This window comes from Chlorocebus sabaeus, chromosome 17 (assembly GCF_047675955.1).
Source record: "Chlorocebus sabaeus isolate Y175 chromosome 17, mChlSab1.0.hap1, whole genome shotgun sequence".
In the NCBI taxonomy this organism is placed as follows: domain Eukaryota; kingdom Metazoa; phylum Chordata; class Mammalia; order Primates; family Cercopithecidae; genus Chlorocebus; species Chlorocebus sabaeus.
The window spans coordinates 39,734,206-39,761,517 of record NC_132920.1 but is presented as its reverse complement, the minus strand read 5'-3'; the positions used below and the strand labels follow the sequence as shown (position 1 = coordinate 39,761,517).

Here is a 27,312-nt window from a genome sequence, read left to right as displayed (position 1 = left end):
CTTTTGGCTATACAATTTAGTCCCAGAGTTTCTTCTGATCTTTAAAGTTCTTGTCTCGAATTAAACATAGCATATGAAAGTCACTTTTACTCTATTCAGTATTATTGACATTCACCAACGACAGCAGCAAAAAACGAAAGAGAGGAGAAAAAAGTCATCTTCGGCGAAACAAAGAAATAGCCATAACCTCAAACTATGAGAAAACGTGCCAAATACTATGAATGTGAATTATGATGAGAGAGGGTGCTGAGAGCCAACTCATATGTCCTCCAACCTCAGGCAGGATAGAGTTTCCCTTTAAAGAAAGGGTCACAATTCTCAAATGCAAATCCAATGATCTTTTGGTTAGCGTGATGAGATCTGAAACACAGGCAAGTATGGAGGAAGAATCTGGGAATATTATATAGATATTCATTCTTACTCTAGAAGGTGGATCCAAAGAAGAAACCTTAAATACAAGCCATTTTTAAGATCAGCAATGTGGGCTCATGCCAAAGAAGATGGCCTTTGGTGAGTGGGATTCAGGGAGTTTGTTATTTAAGGGGCTTAACTATGAGCCATCCCAGACCTATTAGTGTGAAATACTGAGGAAAGTTTATGCTCTTGAGGCTAAAGACATAACAGATGTAATGTAAAAGTATTCAGGATGTAAACCCAATATGAATATTTCCTCACCTATCCTCCCGGCTACTCTTTAGGAAAGAGATAGTCATGTTCAAAGATAAAATTATCAGAAAGAAAACATCCCACAACCTATTTGTATATATGGAGTAGGTGTCAGGGCTAAGGAACATATATCTGAAGGCTGATGAAATCAGAGAGCACAGGGCTTGCTCTTCATAATCTTAAGGATGTTATTTAAAGACAATCTTGGTTTTTTAAAAAATAGCTTAATATTATAGAAGAGCCCAAAGAAAAAGATTACAAGACAAAGAAAAGCAAAGTGCCATTAGAAGCGAATAGGAAGGAGGAAGAAGAAGAAGAAGAGAAGGTAAAGGAGGAGGAGGAGGAGGAGGAGGAGGAGGAGGAGGAGGAGGAGGAGGGAAAAATAAGAGGAAGAAATGTGACTGAAAAATAACTAAGGATATAAAAATTATTGAGAGAAGGTGATATCTAGAAAGAGAGACAAAGGAGCCTCCAGTTATGCATAGTTAGAAATCCTGAAGAAGAGGAGAGAACAAAGGCAGCAGAAAAACCAGAGAAGAGTTTTCTGAAACTTGGAATTACTTGAATCTGCAGATGAAAAGGACATAACTGAAAAAATTGGAAGAGCCCAATTCCAAGATATCCTCTCTTGAAGTTACTAAATTCCAAAGCTAAAGAAAGAGCCTTAAGGGCATACAGTCAGAAAATACAAGTCAACTGTGAGTGAAAATAAAGTAGGTTGTTATGCCTAATACTGGACATCTGTGCTTCTAGAGTTCTTTCTTTGGCATCTCTACTCTGAGTGACATTGTCCTAAAATTTGTGTCGAAGATTGCATTAAGTGCTATCCCAATGAAGTTTCACGGGATATATTTTTTTCATTAGAACAAAATCATACAAATGTATATCTAAATTCTCCTTGGTGTGTTATCATTACCTGTGTCTTAGTTGTTTATACACAGGATAGTAAACAGTAGTTTCAGATTGTCTATAATCCCAAGGTATGTAGTATGTATAAAAAAGACCGTTTGAATAAACTGCTAAAATTCTTAAGATTGTTAGCTCTTTTAGCCCCATAATATTATTATTCCACTTATGTGAATAGTCAGACTTGGAAATTTTTAAGCGAAGGCTGAATTTTAATAGGAAGAGAAAAAGAGAAAAAAATTCAACTCAATTTAAAAGATGAAAAATGGACAGAGTGGACAATTATGATGAGTTACTGTTTTGATGGCTAAATTTAGCTTATAATTCTTTTTGCAATCAAATGAAAAATACAGCAGGGGGTTTGGCAGACATTTTGGGTTATATAATTTTCATTGTTCAGAGAGCAAACCTTAATGCTGGTGGAGGATATGATGCTATCTAGCTCAAGGATGATATGTAAGAATGATAATTGAATGTAGTTCCAATTAAAGATACAGGCAAAATCTTTCCCAATTTCCCATATGTACCACCATTTAGCCGACTTAGATTTTGATATAAATGTGTTTGACTTTGATTTGCCAAATCTTGGAAAAATGACCCTTAGGGAAGTAATCTGAATCCTGACATCCACAGAGGGAGCTTCAACAGAACCACTAATTCTGACATTGTTTTCCTAAAAATTTTTGAGTCGGCTAATAGATCTTTGAGGATGTGAAAGTCAAAAATCCATCAAATTGATTCCAGACTTGTTAGGAGGGATGCACAATAAAACATACTAGACCTATTCTTATCATAAAGGCAAATCATAATTATTAGAACATTCTTATTATATGTTCCAGATTGTTCCAAAGTTTGTTTTTAAATTTTAAACAAAATTGGTGTGTCTAGTCTATTTCTCTTTTACAAAACTATTTTGACAACATGCTGGATAAGAAAAAGACCTAGAATCCTGCAACTGGGGAAAATCATTTTGACTACTTTTCTAAAAGCCAGGTATCTTATAAACAGAAAAGTCAGAAAGAAAAATGAGAAGTTTAGGATCATTAATTCCAGTAGAGGGATATCCACTCGGGAATATTTTGTTGCTAGGCAGTGTGTTCTGAAACACCTCCAGAAAAGATCGAGGTAGATGTTTATAGGGTCATGGGCTTAAACCACTAGGTTTGGTCAGGTCTCACTTTTCCAGGCTGAGTTAGAGTACATCAAGGGCATAGTGAGCTTCCTAATTCAATTAATTTAATATGGGAAGAACTATATAAAGAATCAGTTAACCAATAGGTAATGGATTAAGTAATTCTTCATTTAGGGTGAGGTTTAACCTGAAAGGCTGAGATACCAACTCAGAAAACATTTTAAAAACCACATGGAAGTTAGCATTTTCAGTCTTCAATTCAGATAGAGCAAATGAGCGGAGGAACAGATCAATTAGAGTATCAGTGTAGAAAGTGTTATCAAACAAGGAGAACTGAAGGGGAAAGCTGAATTCTAGATCCTGTGGTTGCTATTGTTGTTGTTAGTTGGTTTGTTTTAAGGAGTCTCAGGCCTATACTTTACAATGTCCCGTTCAATCAAAATGAGATTTCTTTCATTTGATCTATTCTAGATTAGTGGAAATTCCTGTTGAGATATTTTACTCCAAGATAACAAAGTGATTGAAAAAAATATTTTGCTACACAGGAATGGAATAAAAGGTGTAAGTTATGGCAAGAAATAAGTAAGCGTTCAAGGTACCCTAGAAAACTTTTAATGTGATATACAGAGGTTATTTGAATCATTGAAGGCTGCATTAGCTGTCTACAATCATTTTTGAAGTGATTGAAAACATAAGTTTAACTAAAAGCAGAAAAAAATTAATTTTACAAACATCCATAAGAGCATATTATGTAAACCCCAAGAAATTGTATTTCACTTATTGATTCTTGCCCTCAAATCAGAATTATCATTACTAAAAATGGCTGGACACACACACACACACACACACACGCACCCCACACAAAAAAAAGCATTGCCATTTATTTTCAAATTTCTCTTTCAGCCAACAAGTATCTCCTGCTCTATAGAAAAGAATTATTATTCAATGAGATTTGAGAGTTTTTTTAACCACATAAAATAGCTTCTGAGAGTGGTAGCTAAGCCAGTGCCGGGGAAAGGCATAAAGGACAGTAGAAGGGGCCTTAGCACCTGTCTCCAGTCTTCAGTGCAGGCATTTGATGTTATGTGAAGTGTCCTAACAAAGCAGCATCAACCCCTGCCTCCACAGTCATTGCTGCTCCAAGTCCCTTCTGTATAAACATTTTGAAGCCACTATTGTCTGACAGGGTCATTTTTGAGTCACTTTTTACAATCTGCGCCATTCTGTTGACACTGCCACAAAATGAGTTGGACACCGAACATTTGTAGCCCAGTGGATCACACCACTACTTCACTATGCACTAGAACAAACAGTTCATCATGATAACACAATTTAAACAATGTTCCAAATGGATTTTTTTATGAATATTTAAAACTCCATTTGGAACAACCAATTTTTTTGGACTCTTCCAGGGTTTGGATATCAATGACTGTCTATATGCACAAATGTTAAATGTCCTTTCTGAACACAATGGCTAATGCCAATTGGGTATAGTCCCAGGGAATTCACGAAGATAAATGAATTTTGAGTAGGCTTATTTGGGGAGTAGGAAAAGGGCATACTTGAGTGACAAGCTAGAAGACATTCTAGACAGGAGAAAAGGCAATTGAAGATGTAGAGAGTAATGATTAAGAGCTCTGGAATCAGGCACAACAAATAACTGAAGCCCAAGATTGATAGGGAGATTTGAGTCAATCTAGCTGTTTCAAATAGTTCTAATTTTTAGACTCAAATGAACTGTATTCCATGGACTTAAAAAGCTTGCTGATGTAGTCACAGAATTATTTGAAGATTTTTAGAAATTATGGAGCATGCTGTAGAGATTCCAGAACACAAGAAATGAGCAAGAGTCAACAAATTAACAAACATTTTTTAACACTACTATGTTATGCTAGGCAATGATGCATAAGACACAGTCCCTGTCTACAAGGAGCTTGAAGTCTAGGAGGGAGGAAGAGGAAAATGGAGAAGCTTTGTAGGAAGTAATTTTTCAAATGAATGGAACTTTGGTGAGAAGTAAAGTTTTGCTACACTGGAGATGAGAAAGAGGAAAAATAGCTTTCTTTAGCCATAGACTGAAGATATGATGACTCTGTAAGGAGTCCAGTGAGCCTAGGTTTTTAAATTTCACCCCATAAAAGAAAGTCTATTCTCCATTTTCCAAAAAAAGAAAATATATATGCAAGATAACAAGCTAATATTTTTGATACAAGCCCTAAAAAAGAAACTGATAAAGGATAGTAGTCAGTAAGCAATTAAGAAAAAGTGAGCATTGATATTACCTTAAACTAATTTCATTCACTTTTCTGACAGCATTTAAAATTTTATAGATCAAATCAATTCAATTTATTTTTTATCTCTCAAAATATCTTTGGGAATATAGAGAGAAATTGAAGGCATATAAAAGTACTTGAAGTCAATTGTTAAATACCCATAACTGTTACCTAACCGGGTGGAGAGCAGAGGTGGTCTTCTTGGAATGTTGTTGGTCTGCCCTGCTGCTCCGTGTCTTACACATTGTTTGGATGAGAATATACAAGATATTTTCATTTGTAGATAGCACAAAATTGAAAACAAGATCAAGCTCCAATAGATTGTAATGTTGACATAAAAAGTAATCAAATGTAGTCATGAAGTAAACTAGTGTGTGTGTGTGTGTGTGTGTGTGTGTGTGTGTGTGTGTGTGTGTCCCAAAGAAATTCCATAGCATGGGTAAGGGCTGGAGCGAATCTGGTATAGTAACACTTCATGTGATGTGCTATTTACTGGCAATATTAGATTTAGATTGCCCAGGTTCCAGGAAGTAATACATCCAATGTCCTTAGCTGTGGTTAGGCTACTTTTAAAATAATATATTCAATTCAAGTGCCAGAGTACCATATTTAAAAAGGATTTTGATAAACAGTTGCAAAAGGCCCAGTTGAAAGGAATAGAGATATTTAGTCTTAGGGAACATGCTAGTTTAATTCAGGGATGTAGATAGGATTGGCATTAATCAAATATGCCTTTTAACAATAGTACTTTGAGAGGTGGAGGACAATTGGAAGGGACAAGAGTAAATATTGAGACTAGAAGGGAGAGACTGCAGTAACCCAAGTGAGAGGTAAAGGATATTTGGCTACTGAGGGAGATACAGATAAGTGGAGAGAAATCCAACAGGAGTAGGATGGGTTGGATATCCATCCATGGCACACAGAGGGAGGGAAAGAGATACGGTTGTTTTGGGAACTTTATGTACAAGATGCTGGCGAGTCATTTTAATGACAGTGATCAAACTGCTGGACATTCTAATCTGGTATACAGAACAATTAAAAGAGAAGGATACATGAGGCATCTGAATAAAGTGAATATCAACAGCGACATTAATATGACCCTTTACACTTCGCAGATCACTTCAGCACTTAGTAACTCAGTTGGTATTTAATATAACTCCCTGCAACGAAGCAGGTCTTAATATGGCATTCCAGAAACATGAAAATCAAAATTACTTCATGTAATTTTGCTTAAGCTTTTAACACTAGTAAGTGACAGAACCAGGACTTGAAACCAGGCTATCTGACACCAAATTCTGAGATTTTTGGTGTGTTATTTTCATTACACTACAGAGCCTATGCAATGAGGATTTGAGCTGTAGAAGATGAGTTTCCAAGGGGAGGAGATATGGTCACCATAGCTTAGGACACACCTATTTTTAGGGACTGCAAAGAAGAGAGCAGAGTAAAGGAAAAAGCCATAGAGAAGGAGAAAGTGATTGGAGAGTATTTGGCCCTAGAAAGCAGGTGGTGGGCAGAGGGTGGCGAGCTCCTAGAGTGAGGGAATGGCTAGCATTTTCAGATATTACCTAGAGGATCAGCATGTTCATTGCTAAGAACAAATCACTTTCTTTACTGCACATTTTGCCTTTCTCATTTCATGCTCATTCTCATTTCACACATTGTGGCTTTAGATCCTGACTAGATTATAAGTTCCTTGAGGGCAGCATCCAGGTCTTATTTTCCTTCTTGTCTCCGTACTGCCTAACACAGTTAGGCATATAGGAAATACATAGGCTAATAGGAAACATGGAAGCTCTCTGTATGCAGGTGATTAATCATCACTAAAATTTTTCCAAAGGCACAGTCACTAGTGCCAAAAGCACATTTGTTTAAAATGTGTGCTTAACTTTGAATGAATCTGCCTAAATGGTGCCATCTGTTCTTAGGCAGTTTCAGAAACATTTTAATACAATTTTACCTTTAAAAGGACAAATGTAGGGCCATGCCTGTGAGACATAAAGACATCCTTAAATAAACACAGAGCAGACACCAGCACATCCAATCACACTTAAAAAGCTCCACATAAAGAATGTTTTCTGAGGTTTAAGAAATTTTTATCTAAGAGGACACCAACTGCTACTTCATGCAGAAAATATTTATGAGACGTTACAAAACTGTAGGCACGGACTCCTACAGCATATTACTGCATTTTAATTACAGACTCCAGAATATACAATTTTAGTTTATGTGAATCTCATATTCCTTTGAAATGGGTACACTCTACTAATATTCATTTATGGCTCACATTTTATTGGTTTCAGAATATCAGTTTCGAAGCTGAAGACAGCTGTTGAGAAGTCTCCATGTTATTTGTTTATATTGATTGTCAGTTTGACTTTTGTTACAGTATTGTAGGATTTATTGTTGCGCGACTATCACAGTGAAATGAAACCCATGTTTAAGTTCTGCAAATAACTTACAGTCACTTCCAAAACACCTCAACTTAGGTTCTAAATTTGAGTTTGCGGTTTTACATGCACAGTTATTTGCCAATCCGCTTTAACAGGCAAAATCACACACTGGCCAGGTTTGGGCATAGTTATTGTGGCAACAAGTAATGGGTCAAATTTTCGGCCTGTTTAACTCACTAGCTACATCATCATCACCAAAACTATGCCAGCATTTTGACATCTGTTTATTTTGCTAGTTGGTGTAAATCAACTCTGGTGTATATCAAGAATTTATATTTACAGAAAGAATTTCTGGTTGAATTACCATTCAAATATGTTACCCTGTCTGCACACATGTGCATCCATATTGAAATTTTTTGGTTAAATCTCATTTTGCAAAGGTGGAGATCTGAACATATTTACTCATATGAATACTCATTTGGAATATTTTTAGTTTTTTTGTTGTTTGACAGGATGATACTACTAACTTGTCACTTGTATCTTGAATCAGATTAATTTCTTTCTTGTTCTAAAAAATGTAAAACACAAAAAAGTACAGAGAATAATGTGACCAACATCCATGTTTTCCAATCCAGGATTTGCTTCTAATAATTTTTAACTAAATGAAAAAGAATATTGCAGATAAAGCTGAAATCCCTTTCTTGGCCTTTCATTTCCATCCCTCACAAACACAACTGCTATCATTAATTTGCTGTATCCTTCTGGTCCATGTTTTTGTACTTAATGACCTAAGTTATAGCTTCAGGAACGATAGATAATATTGCTTTTTTAATCATGTAAATTCTATCATAGTGTTCATATCATTATTTAACTTTCTATTTTTTCTCAGCTTTCTATTTTAGAAATCCATTTATGTCAATCTATCCAAAGTTGCTTTATTTTAACATCCCTGTAATTTGCATTATCTCAGTTTACTAATCTTTTCTGTCACAGATGTCTACTTAGGTTGTGTGTCTTGCACCAATTTCTTGTTATCCCTAATAATGTTGCAGTGAAAGTCCACATATATATGTCCTTATCACATATCATGCATATATATATACACACACACACACACACACATATATGTATACCTGTCCAAGATTTCTCTCTAGGAAATATATCTAGTAGTTTATTGATGGCTGTGGGTTATACGTATTTGGAACTTTGCCGTATATTATCAGATTGCTCTCAAAATTTATTCTTAACTTATATTTCTACCAGCGTACATAAAATTTCCCATTTCCTTATATCTCCAATGACATGTATTTTGTTAGACTTTATTTTTTAAGCCTTATGGTTCTAAGTTATGTGGTTCTGATTATGTATAAATTTGAGCATTTTTTCAAATATTCATTAACCATTTCCAGATTTCTTCTTTATGAGTTACCTAGTCATATTATTTGCTTACTTTTTCTCACTGATTTGCAAGAGTTCTTTATTTATGTATTTATTTATTTATGTATGTGTTTATTTTTAAGATGGAGTCTTGCTCCGTCACCCATGCTGGAATGCAGTGGCATTATCTTGGCTCACTGCAACCTCTGCCTCCTGGGTTCAAGGTATTCTCCTGCCTCAGCCTCCCAAGTAGCTGGGATTACAAGCATGCACCACCAATCCTGGTTATTTATTTATTTATTTATTTATTTATTTATTTATTTATATTTTTAGTACACACGGGGTTTCACCATTTTGGTCAGCTGGTCTCAAGCTCCTGATCTCAAGTGATCTATCCCCCTCGGGCCTCCCAAAGTGTTGGAATTACAGGCGTGAGCTACCGCACCTGGCTGAGTTCTTTATTTATTATTAACGTTTTGTCAGCCATATGTATTGCAAATATCTTCTAGTGTTTTAATTTTTTGGTGGATTTTATCAGACAGAAGTTTTTACATTTTGGATTATCTTGATCAAATAGTTTAAATCAATTTATTTTTGTGTTTTATGTCTTAAAGTATCCATTACCTCCTTGGGTTGATTACAGTATGCTGCCATGTTTTATTGTATTGGTGCTAAAGTTATGTTATTTCACACTTAAAGTTTAATCTATTCTGGAATTTCTTTGTGTGCATAGTGTAAGGAAGCAATCTAAGTTTATTTTTTTCAAGATGAATAGCTGGTTATTCCAGTGCCATTTGTTAAATCAGTGCATCCTTTCTTCACTGTGGTGTGATGTCACCTCTGTCCCATACAGAGCTCCTCAGTGAGCACAGCATGTCTCACTGTCCTAGCTGTCTGCTCCTACACCAGCACCACACTGTTCTAATTACTGTAGCTTTGTGGTATACCTTGATAGATGGCAGGAAGGTCTCCTTTCTTGTTCTTCCTTCACAGAATTACTTTTCATTTTTTTCTTTTTATTTTTTGATGGAGCAACTTCAGTAAGGAAGTGTAAACAGCATTACTTTTCATTTTATTTGAAGATTTCTCTTCTGTATGCCATTTAGGATCAATTTGTCTTTTTTCTGTAAATAAAACCTGTAGCATTTTTATTTCAATTGCATTGAATATATAGGTTAATATATAGACATTTACATATAGATTAATGTTGAGTTTTCCCATCTATGAAATGGTGCATTAATATCCTGCATACCATTTATTCCAGGTTTCTTTGTCCTTTAATATTATCTTACCACTTTTGCTATAAATTACATATCCTTTAGAAAATTCATCCCTTATTATTTCATTGTCTTTCTTGCCATTGTGAATAATATTATATTTTCTGATTAATTGTCGCTCTGAGTTATTAGAACCTCATTGATTTTATATATTCATCTCACATCCAGCAACCATACTAAACTTTTTAGTTCTTAGCCATTTGTTTGGAGATGCTCTTGCATTTTCTGTGTCGACCACCATATATTTTTGTACACAATGACATTTTTAATTTCTTCTTTTCCTACTACTATGCCTTCTATTTCTTTTTCTTGTTTATTATATTGTCTAGGGCCTCCACTTTAGTGTTGAGCAGTAGCAGTGATGGTAGGTTTCTTTGTTTGTGGCTTTTGTTTACAATTGTGATTGTGAATTTTTCTGATACACACATTCTCACCTCTTTTCCCATGAGATTAACATTAAGCATTTTCAAGCATTAAGCCAAGGTTAATGCCTGGATTATAGACAGGTAATGAAAAAAAGTTATATTGGCAAGAGGACTCGATCTATACCTCATTAGAACTCTTTTCTCACTTTCTGAGTCAACCCATCCACGTTTGTCATCAGTATCACCAAGAGGTAATACATTCAAAACAACTTACTTGAAAGGTCTTAGTCACAAGTGGTTTTGCTCCAGTTGACAGTTGGCTTCATGAGAAATGTCTTGTCACTAGAAATATTATTTTAAATCTTTTGATATTCTTCAAAAATTTTCATTGTTCAAATAATTTTTGTTTTGCAATTTTTTATAGACTCCTATGAACCAAGCTTCAACTCGTTCCCACTGCATTTTTACTATTCATTTGTCAAGCAAGGAACCAGGATCTGCAACAGTACGACATGCCAAACTCCATCTGGTTGACCTGGCTGGTTCAGAGCGAGTTGCGAAGACTGGAGTAGGGGGCCATCTTCTAACAGAGGCCAAGTATATCAACTTGTCACTACATTACTTAGAACAGGTAAAATGGGCAGAGTGGGATGTATTAATAACTATAGCTACCATGTGCTGACCACATACTATGTATCAGGCATTCTATTAGAATTTTTTAAATTATGATAAAATATATGTAACATAAAATTTGCCATTTTTTAAGTATATAACTCAGTGGCATTAAGTACATTCATAAAGTTGTATAACCATTGACACTATCCATTTCTGAAAGTTTTTTAAAATCCCAGACAGAATCTTCCCATTCCCCTATATTCTAGTCCCTGGTCGTCTCTGCTCTACTTTCTGTCTCTATGAATTTGCCTATTCCAGATGTCTCGTGTAAGTGGAATTATGCAACATCTGTCCTTTTGTGTCTGGCTTATTTCACTTAGCATAATGTTTTCAAGATTCATCCATGTTGTAGCATGTATCAGAATTTCTTCCTTTTTTAAATTGAATAATATCCAATTGTATGTCTATGTCACATGCTGTTTATACATTCATCTCTTGATGGACACTTGCATTGTTTCTGCCTTTTGGCTATTGTGAATAATGCTGCCAGGAACATTGGAGATCTACTAGCATTTCGTATATAGCATTTTGTTGAAACCTCGCAACAGCCCTAACACCTTTTTCTTGTTTATTATATTGTCTAGGGCCTCCACTTTAGTGTTGTAGGTGTTAGTTACTATCCCCATCATACAGATTAAAAAATTCAAGTCTTCCAAAGGCCTTCCCACAAGGTTACCCAGCTAGGGGAGGGTGAGGATTTGAACCTAGATTTACTTGGCTTCACAGCCTATACCTTTTCCCACTTTTTGTCTTACTGCTTTATTGTAAAATTGAGTAGTTGGTGTAAATAGAGGTTGCAAATGGCTTCCTTTTGCCTGTTTTCAGGCTAGTAGATTAATGATGGGAACATGACTTTGAGATAACCGACATGTTTTATGCTTGGGGAGACTTCATTTAGTTGGTAATTTTGACCCCGTGATGATTCTCTTAGCCTTATAGCTTTCCCTTCCTACTTCTACCCCAGGCTGATTACAATCTACCCCAGTATGTGCTCTATTTTTAATTTCTGAATTTAACACCAGGGAAGAGAACACTCATCTGAATTTAGCTAAATAAATCTTTCAGGAAAAAAAATTCATCTCTCAAATGAGTGGATCGAATTAGATGATTTCTCAAGTTCCATTTAGCTTTTTGAGTATAAGGGCTGTGAGTTGAATGTTAAAGATGGCAACTACTTCCAAATTCTAAAAAAAAAATAAAATAAAAAATAAGAAACATGATCAAAAATTGGAATGGAGAAGTACAGAGTCTTGGTGAGGCAGAAGGACTTGCTAACGAATGTTGCAGCTAAAAGATTAGAGGGGAAAAAATAAAACCTTTTTTTAACTGCTTAATGAATCCTTCTGAGACTGATGTTGCCTTGATGTTAAATGCTATGTAATCATCACATTGGCTAAAAAAGCAGATGGAGAGAAACCTAAAGGACCCTATCTGAACAAGGTGCACATGGCCAGACTCTAACCAGATGAATCCCAGTCAGGCAGCACCCAGAGATTAAGGCCTGCCTGGTATTCAGATCATTCTAGTGTTTTTAACAAGAGTCAGCATTCCTAAGCTCTTTCTTGCTCAAATATTACACACTACTTATACTTAACAGAGCTTTTTACTTAATAGAACACTTATAGAACATTGATATGAAAACATAATGGACTGTATTCAAAGAAATGTGTCTGCTTGTTTCGGATGGTAGCACTGTCTGTTTTAATTTCCATTATATCCATCTGTTCATACAAAATTATGTTCATCAGTTGAATCAGACTTCCCACCAATTGTAATCACTCAAGAGAAATGTTCTGCCCTTAATTCTTTTTTTTTTTTATTCTATAAGCCTTTGCAAGCTGCTATGTGTCACTAAAACTATTCCTCTCCTCACATTTCTTCTCTTCAAAATTCTTATGACAGCCTCATGTGAGTAGTCTTGGGGGCTATGTGGCATTGAATTTTCTATATCATTAATTTGTTTATCAAACAAATATTTATAATGACCTACCATGTGCTGAGGGCTGTACTAGGCACTGGAGTCGAGTGTGAACAAAATAGAAACAGTCCTTTCCCCAAAGACCTCATGGTATAATGTAGGGAGACATGAATTAAAGACGTAGTCTTTAGGTATGTGGCTATAAGCCAGGTGAGAGCAGTGAAGAGAAAGTAAAAGGAGTGAGAGGAGCTTGTAGCAGGGTGTCTGACTGAGACTGAGGAGGTGAGAGTTGATGATGGTTGTCTTAGGGCCTGATACCACGCGGAGGAATGAGTAGAGGCAAGCCAATCAAGGATGGGGCAGAGCGTGTCAGGTGGTGGGAATTGCGAGCCTGACAGCTCTTAGCTCCAGCCCAGGGGGATGAATTTGCTCAGGGTCTCAATGACATTCACATGTCATTGCCCCTTAGTCTCTGTAACTGATGTTTCATTTTCACCCACTGCATCACTCCAGCTGTTAACCATTTACACTGATACACAAGTGTCTTCACAGGAAAAGAGGAGGTTCAACATAAGATAATGGAGAGAAAAGAGATTAGTGGGAGAGGAAAGAAGAACATAAATATGGAAAAACTAGTCTGTGAACGTGGAGATGTGAAATCTAGGAGTAGCTGCTAGAGAGCAAGTAGGTCGATAGAAGAGAAATTTTTGAATTTCACACAGAAAGAAGAGAAAACCAAGGAATACATAGGAATAAGAATAATAAATAGAGTGGGAAGATATTTAATGAATAACAAAATTCAAGGACTTTTGTTAATCAACTTCTCTTTATATAGTACTTTATTATGGGACTAATGAGACTGGAAGTGTAACACAATTTAGTTTAATTAGTTTCGTTCAATCATTCATTCCACAAATTGTGATTGAATGTTTACTGGGTGCTGTGAGTTACGTTAGATAATGGGGATAAATGAATGACTGAGCAGTAGGAGGGGCTATCATGTTAGCAGAACAGCAAAACATACAAATAAATACTTAGCAATATAGTAATTTAAAACCTGTAATAGAAATCCATATGAGTGTTGGTCATCAATTATAACCCTATCCCCTCTTTCTCAGTTTTAATATATAAGATAGAGATGGAATGGGAAACCATTTGGTAACTTGCTTTACCTTAATTAGCCTACATTGGTTCCACAAATTCCATGCAGCATTATAATTACTCTCTTGGCCATAACTGTGAGACTTCACACCTGCTCAAAGAGTGCAGCCTCTCTGAGTTGAATGTACTTTATTGTGTTCACAAGTAAATAACTTTCTTTTTGCCAGAGTATGGTTAGTTTTGGAGTTCTCCTTGTATATGCAGTACTTTTTCCAAAAAGTGTCCTCAAAGACATTTTAAGCCACAATAACAGGGTACATCTTGGCCTTAGAAACTGAGTTCATAGGAGGAAAAGGGAGATGTACAAACTTGTCCTAAATCTCACCGAGTGCTCCTGGTGTGACCCACAGCCTCTATCAGCCTACACATCAAGTGAGAAACCACTGCAAATGAAGTGCTTGCTCTGTACTGCTACAGAAATCAGACTCAGAGTTGCCTTCGGCCATTATTCAACACAAATGGGACTTTTCCAGAGTTTTAGTTTCCATTTGGCTTCCACTGAATGTGTTGTGTTCAGGAGAAAAAGTAATGGTGTCAGTGCCAATTGCAACACTCCAAATTTTGTCAATTTTCATAGGATAATTTTCCAAACACTTCTGAACTCTTTTTTTTTAAAGTCTTTAACTCACTAAATAGTAAATAGAATTATTGATTACAGGCACAGTTTCTAGGTACTTGGAGATATTATTAAGGATAATGTGAGGTTCCACTCCTTGTCAGTTAGAGAATAACTTCAGGAATATTAACCATTGTATTTGTACATGCAATCTAAGATGGAAGGAAACGATTAAAAAAAAAGTCAGGTTTTATGACCACCCCATTTGCCTGTGCCTTTCAGATCATTTGGCTCCTGCGCAATTTCAGAACTCACAGCAGCCCCACAAAGAATAATCTACCTCTGCCTCTTTCCTGAATACCTGCCATTTCTGGGTCATTCCAAAGTTTTACATCTGCTCCAAGTGGGCTGGGCTTATAGTATTCCTAAAACTCCTTGAGAGCTGATAAGATACCTTCTCAGGGTCCTCTTCTAAAGAAATGGCCCAGGACTGTGTTTATATGATGAAAATTAGTCTTCGAACATTTCATAAAGAACATTTCATGAAGAACATTTCCTTCTATGTCACTGAGTGCTTTTATGCTTACTGAGAACTATTCCAGAAATTATCTCTATTAATCTTTAAAATATTTCTGTGAGATAGACATTCCAATACCACATTTATAAGTGAGGGAACTGAGGCTCACTTTATTTAAGAGATTTCCCTAAGATGACTGCCTTCATTTTTCTCCATTTTTAAGACCATATTTTCTAATCCATAATCCCAGTTTGATCTCTAATTCTTTAGAGAGCCCTTTCTAGAGAGGACATTGGAATTGCCTTTGCAATGTCCATAACAATGAGAAGCGCAGCCAGGAGCCCATCCTAGCTCCCCAGTAGATTCTGACTCACCTAAGTGAATTGGAGCCTGTCTTTCTCCTGTCTACAGTGATAGTTCAAGGATGGGCCCAGGACCCAAGCTCATATCTACTGAAGCTCAGGAATTTTGTTTAGTGATTAGGGAAGAAGAATTCTTTCTCACTTAAGTTATGAATAAGGAAGTACATAACATCAGAGCTTTTGGCAACCATTGTGGGGCCACAAGAAGAGACTGACTTCTACCACATGGAAGATATAGCAGAGATACGGGTAAAAACTAAGTCCTTAATAGTAACATTAATCTTTTGGTTTCCTTCTAACCTAAAGCCTTTCCTGTTTCAATCACATGAACCTTATAATTAAAACCTGTTTGGGTTACATTTTCTGTTGCTTGCAACCAAAAGCAAGTTTACTAACACATGATTTAACTTAATATCAACAGGGGTCAGGCACGATGGCTGACGCCTGTAATCCCAGCACTTTGGGAGGCCAAGGTGGGTGGATCACTTGAGGTCAGGGGTTTGAGACCAGCCTGGCCAACATGGTGAAACCCCATCTCTACTAAAAATATAAAATTCGCTGGGTGTGGTGTTGCATGCCTGTAATCCCAGCTACTTGGGAGGCTAAGGCTGGAGAATCGCTTGAATCCAGGAGGCAGAGGTTGCAGTGAGCCAAGGTTGTGCCTTTACACTTCAGCCTGGGCAACAAGAGCAAAACTTCCATCTAAAAAAAATATATATATATATAAAATATATGTGTGTGTGTGTGTATACACATACATATATATCAACAAGAAGTTTAATAAGCATATTCTCCTTTAGGTTCTCTAAGTTGTCAATAAAGCCATTGAATGAAAAGACATCAATATTGTTTCCTAGGAGCAGGAAAAAACCAGTGGCATTTGTTTTATAAAAGGACTTCAAAGTACGTAGAGAAATTATTTATAAACAATAATGCCACACTCTCTGCACATCTGTCAGCCCAGCCCCTGTTTGGGTATTTGGGCCCACCTTGCCTGTTTCAGATACTTAATCTGTCCTCTTTGTTCTTAGAGCCTGGAGTTCTGCTTGGCATCTATTGCCACTCTGACTTGGGTCTGCCATATTCCCCACCTCCTTTCCAATTACACTGAAACTTAGTTCTCTCAAACCTCATTCCATACTGATGACCTTCACACTGCTTTCCTGGGACATACTAAGTAATCTTCTCATGCATTCGTTGATTTATTTAAAAAAATTTGTTGAGCACATTTTATATTCATCAAATTTCATAGTTGTAAACTGGAAAATCCGCTCTAGCTATTGTAAGAATCATGGCTTATTAAACATAACAAATCTCAAGAAAAGTCAGAAAACTGGGTTTGGCTGCTACATAGAGCGACCAGGAGACGCACCTAACTGCTCTGCAAAGTACTACTGTATAGCCACATGGCACTGGATTCCAGAAACTTCTCTGCAGCTGCCCCAGAAGAACCAGATGCCTCTGCCACCATGCCCCCCATGAATCTGCTGTTCTTCCTTATGGCTACCACCTCTCACTGCTCACCTCCAAACCCTACATAGGGCTGTCTGCTTGGTAGAGCTACGTCTTAAGCAAAACATGACTTTCAAGCCAGACTAGGAAGTGATTTCATAGGAAGTCAAACTAGAATAAGGGCTGCCACGAGAGCTGAGGGAGACAGCTTTGTTTCTGCCATGTTACCAAGTGCTGAGCACTGTTTTTGGCAGTGTGGGTCGAGCTATGAAGAAGAGAGACAACATCTCTGGCCTTGCAGAGCAGAAAGCCTAGAGGGGAAGCAGATAACAAATAAGTACCTAGATATAATTTTAAATAGTGATAAGTAGTATAAGAAAAATAAAATAGATTAACAGGCTGAAGATAGGTATATTATTTTTGATAGGATGTCCAGGGAAGGCCCTTGTGAGAAAACAAAATTTGAGCAAAGATGTGAATAATGAGAAGCAGAAAGCTGTATGGAAATCTGGGACAAGAGCATGCTAGGCAGAAGGAACAGCAATTTCAGAGGCTCTGATGTGGGGATAAGCTCGACATGCTGAATCAACAGTCAGAAGGCCAGTGCAGGCCCAGGGAACATGACAGGACATGATGTCAGATAAGTCTACAGGGAGGGATCACACAGGAGCTGGGATATTATACTAAGTGTATTAGGGAGCAACTTGGCATAACTTAGATTGTGTGAAGATTTCTCTGGCTGCAGTATGGAGAACAGATCATGGAAGGGCAAAAGTAGAAGCAGGGAGACTAATCCAAGGCCTGTGTGGTTGCCCAAGCAAGGGACCCCAGAGGCTTGAACTGGAGTGGTGGTGGTAAGAAGAGGTGGCAAGAAGTGGTCCAATTCTTGCAAGTTTTGTAAGTAAACCTCATAGAAGTTGCTGATGGATTGGATATTGGGGATGAGGGCAAATCAAGGATGATTGCCTAAGGCTTTGGCCTGAGCAGCTGGGTTGATGTTGGGGCCTTAGTAATAATGGGTAAGATCTGGGAAAGAATCAGGCTTGGGGGCAGACAGGAAAGACAATCAAAAATAGAAATCCTGGTGGAGATGTAGAGTTTCCAAGATGATAGTAGCACAGGGAAGAGGTTGAGATTGATGGTATAAACTGGGAAGACAGCAGGATATAGATGCATTTAAAAGCCAGGCAGGCCGGGCGCGGTGGCTCACGCCTGTAATCCCAGCACTTTGGGAGGCCGAGGCGGGCGGATCACAAGGTCAGGAGATCGAGACCATGGTGAAACCCCGTCTCTACTAAAAAATAGAAAAAAATTAGCCGGGCGCAGTGGCGGGCGCCTGTAGTCCCAGCTACTTGGGAGGCTGAGGCAGGAGAATGGCGTGAGCCCGGAAGGCGGAGCTTGCAGTGAGCCGAGATTGCGCCACTGCACTCCAGCCTGGGCGACAGAGCGAGACTCCGTCTCAAAAAAAAAAAAAAAAAAAAAAAAAGAAAAAAAAGCCAGGCAATGGCTGGGCACAATGGCTCACGCCTGTAATCCTAGCACTTTGGGAGGCTGAGGCGGGTGGATCCCTTGAGGCCAGGAGTTTGAGACCAGCCTGGCCAACATAGCAAAACCCCGTCTCTACTAAAAATACAAAAAATTAGCTGCGTGTGGTGATGCACACCTATAATCCCAGCTACTCCGGAGGCTGAGGCACGAGGATCACTTGAACCCCAGAGGTAAAGGCTACAGTGAGCCGAGATGGTGCCACCGCACTTCAGCACTCCAGCCTGTGCAACAGAGCAAGACTCTGTCTCAAATAAATAAATAAATAAAATAATAATTAAAGCCAAGCAATTGGATGAGATTACATAGGGAGAGAGTGTAGATAAGACAGAAAAGAGGATCAAGAACTGAGCCCCGGGGCACTCGAAAGTTTGTAATTTGGGAATAAGAAAAAGAAATATTCGTTAACTAGTTTTTGAGGAAAGACGAAAACCAGGAAAGTGTGATGTCCCAGTTACCAAGTGAATAAAGTGTTTCCCAAGGGAGACACTGAGTACCAGTGTTGCATACTTACTCAGCTCAGAAGTCTTGTAAGATGGCAATCAGTGCTCTTGGTACAATGAAGGTTGCTGATGACTTTGGCAAGAGCCATCTTAGTTTAGGACTGTAGTGGGCATGCAGAATGGGAATTGTCCAGATGAAAGGGAAATTAATTCAGAAGAGAGAGGAGGTAATTGTAGGAGAAAAGTAGGAGGGAGCAGATAAGGCCAAGGATGGAGGGCTGGCCTTAGATAGGAGCAGGACAATAAGAAGGCAAAGGGCAGAATGTACAGGGGCTTTAACGATGGAGACATGAGATAGCCCTGGTCAGGGTTCTGAATCTATATCTGTCATATCTAGTAGAAGTGTGGCCATCAGCTCAAAGTGAAATTGAGGAGAGGAGAGGGTGAAGAAAGGTTTGAAGAAAAAGGAGAAAAGTGTGAAGGTCTCATTTCTGAGAGTTGAAAAGTGATTTTTGAGAGAGAGATCACAGGATTACTGAATTTACCAACACCTGTGGTCATGAATTTAGCGTGAGACTAGTGGTATAGTTACATATTTTGCTCAAAACAGCCTTCAGAAAGCAATGCTCCCTTTTTGTTTTGTAAACAAAAAAAGTAGAGGAAGTTCTGGTGATGGAAATTACACACCTGGGAGGAGGGAGGACTAGAACAATGACAGGTGTTGGCGGAAGTATTTTCAGGAGCCAGGGCCTTGTGATGCCCTTGAAGACACATCCTGTGGGTGGCTGATTCCTGCTGCTTTGTAATGAACGTTCTAGCACTGGTTTTGTCTGCCCAGGATAACCCTGAGCCCCAGGTGCCTCCTTTCAGGACAACCCCAGCAGTCTTTGCTCCATTTGCCATCCATCCATCTAGTACCTTCCCATTAAGTACCTAAGGAACTCATGAAGTGTAAGGTGAGCAAGCCTGAGCTGAACCAAGGTAAACTACCCCTGTTGCTTACAATGGGAGCAAACCTATATTCAGCACTTGTTATGGGCTAGGTGCTATTCAAAGTAATTTGCACATTTTAACTCTTTTAATCATCTCAACTACCTATGAGGTAGGTACTATTTTTCTTCCTGTTTTACAGATGAGGAGACTGAGGCATGTTGAGTGACATGCCCTAGGAAAGCTAGGACTTGCACCTAGACAATCTTGCATGAGAATCTGGGACTTCAACCACCATCCTATGCTGTTTCCCTTAGTTATTGTTTACTGGCATATGGCCCAATTTTGGTAGTATTAAAGTAATTAAAGTAATCAGGCATGTTTTACTCTTGTGTTTTTATACAAATTTTCCAATCGCTAAAAACAGAATAACAGTGTATCCAGTTCTATATAGGTTTTCATTTGTCTAAAACTCATGGGGCTCACAATGCTACAGTTATGCTACATTTACTTTATTCAGTCTTCACCATCTTGTACTGAATATTGTTGTTAGGATATTTATTCTGTACTCAAGCTTTGGGCTTCACCCTGCATTTAGTTGTTATTTCCTTTTGCTTTTTTATTGCTGTTGAAGCTCCGTTGTTTGTCAGGTGTGTGTTTTCTGCTAAATGAATCCCATGACCTTTCTACTTTACCACAGGTTATCATTGCCCTTTCAGAAAAGCATCGTTCACACATTCCTTATAGAAACTCCATGATGACCAGTGTCCTACGAGACAGTTTGGGAGGGAACTGCATGACAACTATGATTGCAACACTCTCCTTGGAGAAGAGGAATCTCGACGTATGTTGGCTCTTCTTTCTGGAGATCTTAATCTAGGTTTTTACTGCTAGCTGGTGAGACAGAGTTGAGGATCTTGGGTGGGTTTCTACCTTTTCAGCTGGGTTGAGTTATGCCTTCAGCGTTCAGAGTTATGCCTACAGAGTTCACAGCTGTGGGCTATTTGTCATTGTTATAATAACCCCATTTGAGAATTGACTTCACATAGCACAGGATAGTTTGGAGAAGCCTCATACACAAATTTTGGAAGGCCTACTGGTGGATTGGCTATGTCACCCAAGGAAATGGGAAAGCTGACCCATCTGCTTCTCTTGCTTGATTTTGCCCCGATGACTAAGAGCTGGATACCTTGGAGATATCTCTGAGATGTGTCCCTAGAAATGTTGCTGAGTGAAGCAACTGGGATGCTTTGGCAGGAGCCAGCTACTGAATGGCTCTTCTGGGTTGCTTTAGAGTCAGCTGATGTTTCATGTTTGGGATCCAGACACTCCCCAGAGGAGGAAACAGAGCCAAGACTTTGATTGTGAGATGCCTTGACCAGCCTCTCTTTTTGACCTGTTATGAATCTTTATTTTGTGATCTTTCATGTGTGTGGATTATGGCTCTTGCTATGATTATGATTCACATATGTGGCTCTGGTCTAAGTGATCAACAACTGAAAACACATACTCTACCAGCTGCCATTTAGGACCTTGTGATCTCTCACTTTTTGGCATTGGTAATTTTATTAAGCCAAAATAAAATTTAGTTAAAAAATAATGTTCTAGAGCAGGAGTCCCTGACCCCCAAGCTGTGGACCAGTATGAGGTCTGTGGCCTATTAGGAGCTGAGCCGCGCACCAGGAGGTGAGTGGTGGTGGAGCCAGCATTACTGCCTGGGCTCTACCTCCTGTCAGATCAGTGGTGCCATTAGATTCTCATAGGAGCGTGAACCCAATTGTGAACTGCACATGCAAGGGATCTAGGTTGTGCGCTCCTTATGAGAATCTAATGCCTGATGATCTGAGTTGGAACAGTTTCATCCTGAAACCACACCACCTGCACCCTCTGTCCGTGGAAAAATTTCTACCACAAAACCAGTCCCTTGTGCCAAAAAGGTTGGGGACTGCTGTTCTAGAGCAAAGCTTCCTAATTTAGGGGCATAGTTCCTCGTTGTGAGTTTTATACACATCACTTTTTAGGTATGTATCTTTTTTCTGTGAATAAAAGTTAAGCTTTCTCTAGAGAGAGATCTCTGTATGCCATAATATTTTAAGAAGTTGCTTTGCTTTCTTAGGAGTCTATATCTACCTGCAGATTTGCACAGCGAGTGGCACTCATAAAGAATGAAGCTGTTCTTAATGAAGAAATTGATCCCAGATTGGTAAGCACCTTTTAACTATATTTAAAAATATATTGAAGTATGTCAAAGATTAGCTAAAACTTGTAGGTGCACTTACTCTGTACTGGGAATGTTCTAAGTAGTGGAAACATATTAACTCATTTAATCCTCTAAATAACCTATAAGTAGATGCTATCTGTATCTCCACCTTAAAGATGACAAAACCGAGATGGAAAGATGATAACTTGTTCAGAGTCATAGTGCTAATAAGTAGCAGAGTCGGCCTTCACACCCAGGCAGTCTAACTCAAGAGCCACTGCTCTTCCTACTTGCAGCTTCCCATTGCTTCCTGTCAAAGACGTACAGAGAATCCTAAGGACTCATACAACAGAATCACACATGATTACATTTATATGGATAACTTAACCTTTGAAAATACATCAGTTTAACTATCGAGAGACAATAATAGTACATCTTTGTGTGTGTGTGTGTGTGTGTGTGTATATGTAGAGACAGAGTCTCGCTCTGTAGCCCAGGCTGGAGTGCTGGAGTGCAGTGGCATGATCTCAGCTCACTGCAACCTCCAACTCTTAAGTTGGAGCAATTCTCCTGCCTCAGCCTCCCGAGTAGCTGGGATTACAGGCACACGCCACCACACCCGGCTAATTTCTTTTGTATTTTAGTAGAGACGGGGTTTCACCACGTTGCCCAGGCTGGTCTCGAACTCCTGAGCTCAGGCAGTCCACCTGCCTTGGCCTCCCAAAGTGCTAGGATTACAGGCGTGAGCCACCGTGCCAGGCCAATAATAGTCCATCTTATATAAAAGCTCATAAAGAAAGAAAAGTCCTAATAGCCATTCAGTAGAACCATATTTTACATACTCGTTCTGTCCCTTGTTCTAGTGTTTTTAAAAATTCATTATTGGCTTGATCCGTCAAACTTCTAGTTTTATAACAGTAAATCCTGCTTTATCAAAAAACTGTTTTTAAGCAAAAAAAATTTACATGGTAATAATTTAGCTTATCATAAATGCAGATATTTTCTATTCTCTATTTTGTTAGTTTTCTGTAAATGAAATGCAACACTGAATCAATTTATGCCAACACTGAAAATGTTAAAATAAAATGTCTCAATTATATCAAATTCCATAATTAAGATTATATTATTTTTCAAATCGCTCAGCTTTTCTTATTTCTCTGGAAAATAAGCTGGTATGGGCTTAGTAATCTGCATTGTAAAAAAATGTGAAATCTTTTTTTTTTTTTTTTGAGACGGAGTCTCGCTCTGTCGCCAAGGCTGGAGTGTAGTATCATGCTCTCGGCTCACTGCAAGCTCCGCCTCCCAGGTTCACGCCATTCTCCTGCCTCAGCCTCCCAAGTAGCTGGGACTACAGGTGCCTGCCACCTCGCCCGGTTAATTTTTTGTATTTTTAGTGAGATGGGGTTTCACCGTGTTAACCAGGATAGTCTCAATCTCCTGACCTCGTGATCCGCCCACCTCGGCCTCCCAAAGTGCTGGGATTACAGGCGTCAGCCACCACGCCTGACCAAAAAAATGTGAAATCTTACCAGCAGTGTTTCATTTATAAATTTCTAAAATAAAAAAAAAAATGATCAAATTAGTTGTTACCCATATTAATTACTACTTCCCCTTGATTGTCCTTTCTCCTCTTTCTCCCCATGGAACGACAGAGGGGAAGGAGGACAAAGGCATAAGGAGGCTATCTGCTTTGTTCTGCTTGCCTCAGAAAGCACCAGGCTCCTCTGATGGAGTTCTCTTCTGGAGAAACCAATGGGTGAGGCAGCATCGATTTCAGCATAGGCCCTGGTCAGGTATCAGCTTCACACAGTGTTCCTGCTGGGGAAAGGAGACAGAATGCAAAGGCATGATTCAGGCGGAACTGAACTCCTAGGTGGATTTTGTTGCTGTCCCTACCCGTCTACCCTTCCAGTAGTCCTATAGCATTACAATGCCGAATGACAAAGAGAGTTAACAAAGTGACTAGCCCAAGACAAAAACTAGTTCAGAATTTACGGAAAATAAACATATTAGACATTGGAGGGTTTTATTGGTTTTTTTTGTTTTGTTTTGTTTTGTTTTTTTGCATTTGGCTAGAGGCTTTTCTTTGAAGGAATGTGAAGAATTTGAAAAAAGGTAAACATTATTATGTGTTTGACATAGGTCTGTGAGAGATTTGAAGAAAAGAGAAATGAGGAATCAAAAGCTAATAGCTGATAATTGATTGAACAAATGTTGAGGTCTTCCTGGTGCAGACTAATCTGGTAATTGACAAGTGCTGTTTCCTGGTCTCTTTTATAATTGCTTCTAAAAACTGACATTACTGTCAGTCATTTTATGTACAGAGCTTGTCTGAGGCACAAGTGACAATTGAGAATTTGTCCTACAAACCACTCAAGACCAAACTTGGGTGGCATTTCCTATATCTTACTTTCAAAATTTAATGGCAAATATGAAGCCAGCCGATAAGGATTTGCCCTGCTTTCTTTAAAAGTATTGGTACCTCAGGCCGGGCACAGTGGCTCACACCTGTAATCCCAGCACTTTGGGAGGCTGAAGCAGGTGTATCACCTGAGGTCAGGAGTTTGAAACCAGCTGGATCAACATGGAGAAACCCCATCTCTACTAAAAATACAAAAAATTAGCCTGGTGTGGTGGTGCATGCCTGTAATCCCAGCTACTCGGGAGGCTGAGGCAGGAGAATTGCTTGAATCCAGGAGGTAGAGGTTACAGTGAGCCAAGATCGCGCCATTGTGCTCCAGCCTGGGCAATAAGAGCGAAATTCCATCTCAAAAATAACCAAACCAAACCAAACAAAGCAAAAAAAGTATTGGTACCTCAGAGAGACAAGGTGGTAAAAGAACTATGAGCAAGGCCAGAGCCTGTGGTGACTGGGCATGAGCTCAAATCTCCTAAGGATGTCTCTAATGCCAGGGTTCCTTCAGTAATTGAATGGGAGGCATAACTGTAGTAATCTCAAAACCAAAAACACTTGGCTTAGTTTTGAGATTTTTATTCAATAAGACAGGAGAATAATTTGTTATTAGATTTGACTTAAATGCCTTAGTAAAAATAGAAAATATGACATCAATATTAGTTTAATAGAGAAGGGTGCCAATGCAGTTACTGTCTAAGGATTTTCATTCTGTGTAGATTGATGATCCTAAGAATATTTTTTAAAAAGAAACAAACAAAACCCACATGAGCCTGTACATTTCAGTAAAATTCTAGGAGCACGACATGTTCAAAATACTCAATATCATGTTCTTTGGGACTTCTGGTCCTGTTGATATGGTCCAAATAATCTGAAACTCACCTATATACCCAAGCATCTTTGAAATACATATGTAAGGTTGAAAGGAAGGAAGGGTATTTTCCAGAGCCCAGAAACTAAGCTGAGGCTGCAGTTGTCCTGGAGTGGAGATGTAAAGGAGGTTGTAGCAAAGGAATAGAGATCAAAGCCCTGGGATGTTGTAAGATGGGTGCTGAACCTGACATCCTCTCTTTTCCCCAACACAAAACCAGTGAAAGGGAGAATTAGAAAAACAAAACAAAACAAAACAAAAACAATCTATCCACTAGCATATGGAGATGTCAGGTAAGCTTGTCCACTTTAGACTGGTCTATAGGTAGAACAAAAAGTAGTTTCTCTGAAAACTACTCTGAAAAATGTGAAACCCTAGCTCTGCCTCACGTAGGTTTGAAGTTCAAATTTACATAACCCCTTTAGTCTGACAATCCCCAAGCAAAAGAAGTTAGAAAATGAGTAAAGCGGGCCGGGTGCAGTGGTTCATGCCTGTAATCCCAGCACTTTGGAAGAAGGCCAAGTAGGTGGATCATCTGAGGTCAGGTGCATGGCCAACACGGTGACACCTTGTCTCTACTAAAAATACAGAAATTAGCTGGGTGTGGTGGTGGGCGCTAGTAATTCCAGCTACTCAGGAGGCTGAGGCAGGAAAATCGCTTGAACCTGGGATGCGGAGGTTGCAGTGAGCTGAGATGGTGCCATTGTACTCCAACCTGGGTGACAAGACAAGAGCAAAACTCTGTGTTTAAAAAAAAAAAAAGTAAAGCTACTAAGAAAGAGAAAGGAAGGAAGGACAGACCAGATCCTATGGTGTTTTTCTTTCAAGTTTTGAGTAATACCAAATATTCCAGAAAGGATAAAAGCTGGATCAAGCCTGCTAATTTTTGTTTTAGGAATTTTGCATTATGATAGGAAGATTATTAATATGACATAGTATCATGAACTAGTTGGGTTTATTTTGGGAATTCAAGGTAATCTATCACTAGAAAATATATCAATGTATAGTGTAAGAAAAAAATGAGAAAAGTTAAAAGCAAATTTAACATAATGGTAATGGGGAATTCATTTGGGGAAGACAATGTAGGGGTGAGGTCTTCAGACAGGTCTGTAATGTTCTATGTCTTAAGTACGGGGTACATGGATGTTCACTTAAGCTAAGTAGTGGGCACAAGGTATTCTTTTATACTGCTTTATATGCCTGAGATTGTTTATACTAAAATACTAATCACATGAATTAATATGATTCATCACGTTCAGAGTTTAAAGACAGAAATTATATTATTTCATCCCTAGTTGCAGAAAAAGTGTTTGAGCACATTAAACATTCAACCATACTTTGAAAACATCATTTTAAAGGTGAAATGTTAGAAGAAATAAGACAGGAATGTCTTAAGAATTGAACTTGGAAGTCCTAGCTAGGAAAATGAGACAATAACAAGAAATAAAATGTATAAGAATTAGAAAAGAAGAAAAACATCTGTCATTACTTGTAGACAATTTTATTGCTTACATAGAACATCCAAGACTATTTAATGATAATAGAAGGCCCGAAGTTTCAGAAAATTATTTGGTACATAATCCATACATAAAAATGAGTTGTCTTCCTATATGCCAGAAGCCAACAGTTAGAATATATAATTTTACAAAAATTATATTTACAGTATCAACAAAAACTTTTAAATTCCTGATAGAAAATATAATTAAAGACATGTAAGGTATTTATATAGGTATTTATATGTTTATGGATGGGATAATTTAATATCATTAATTTGATGTCTGACCAAATTAACCTTTTAATTAAATGTAATAATTCCAGTTAAAATTTGAGGAGAACCTTTGGTAGAATTTGACAAGTTGGATCTAAAATTTACGTGGAAG

The 27,312-nt window shown here is 38.2% G+C and overlaps 1 protein-coding gene across 2 annotated transcripts in view; it reads left to right on the top strand.

Moving 5' to 3' along the window:
• The window catches only part of KIF6 (kinesin family member 6), a 392,212-nt gene that overhangs the window by 125,533 nt on the left and 239,367 nt on the right, over positions 1 to 27,312 (top strand). For both annotated transcript variants that reach the window (XM_007972706.3, XM_038006040.2), the window contains exons 7-9: positions 10,814 to 11,020; positions 20,649 to 20,792; positions 22,065 to 22,151. In XM_007972706.3, coding sequence (XP_007970897.3) covers positions 10,814 to 11,020; positions 20,649 to 20,792; positions 22,065 to 22,151 — 438 coding nt within the window. The remainder of the gene's footprint in view (positions 1 to 10,813; positions 11,021 to 20,648; positions 20,793 to 22,064; positions 22,152 to 27,312) is intronic.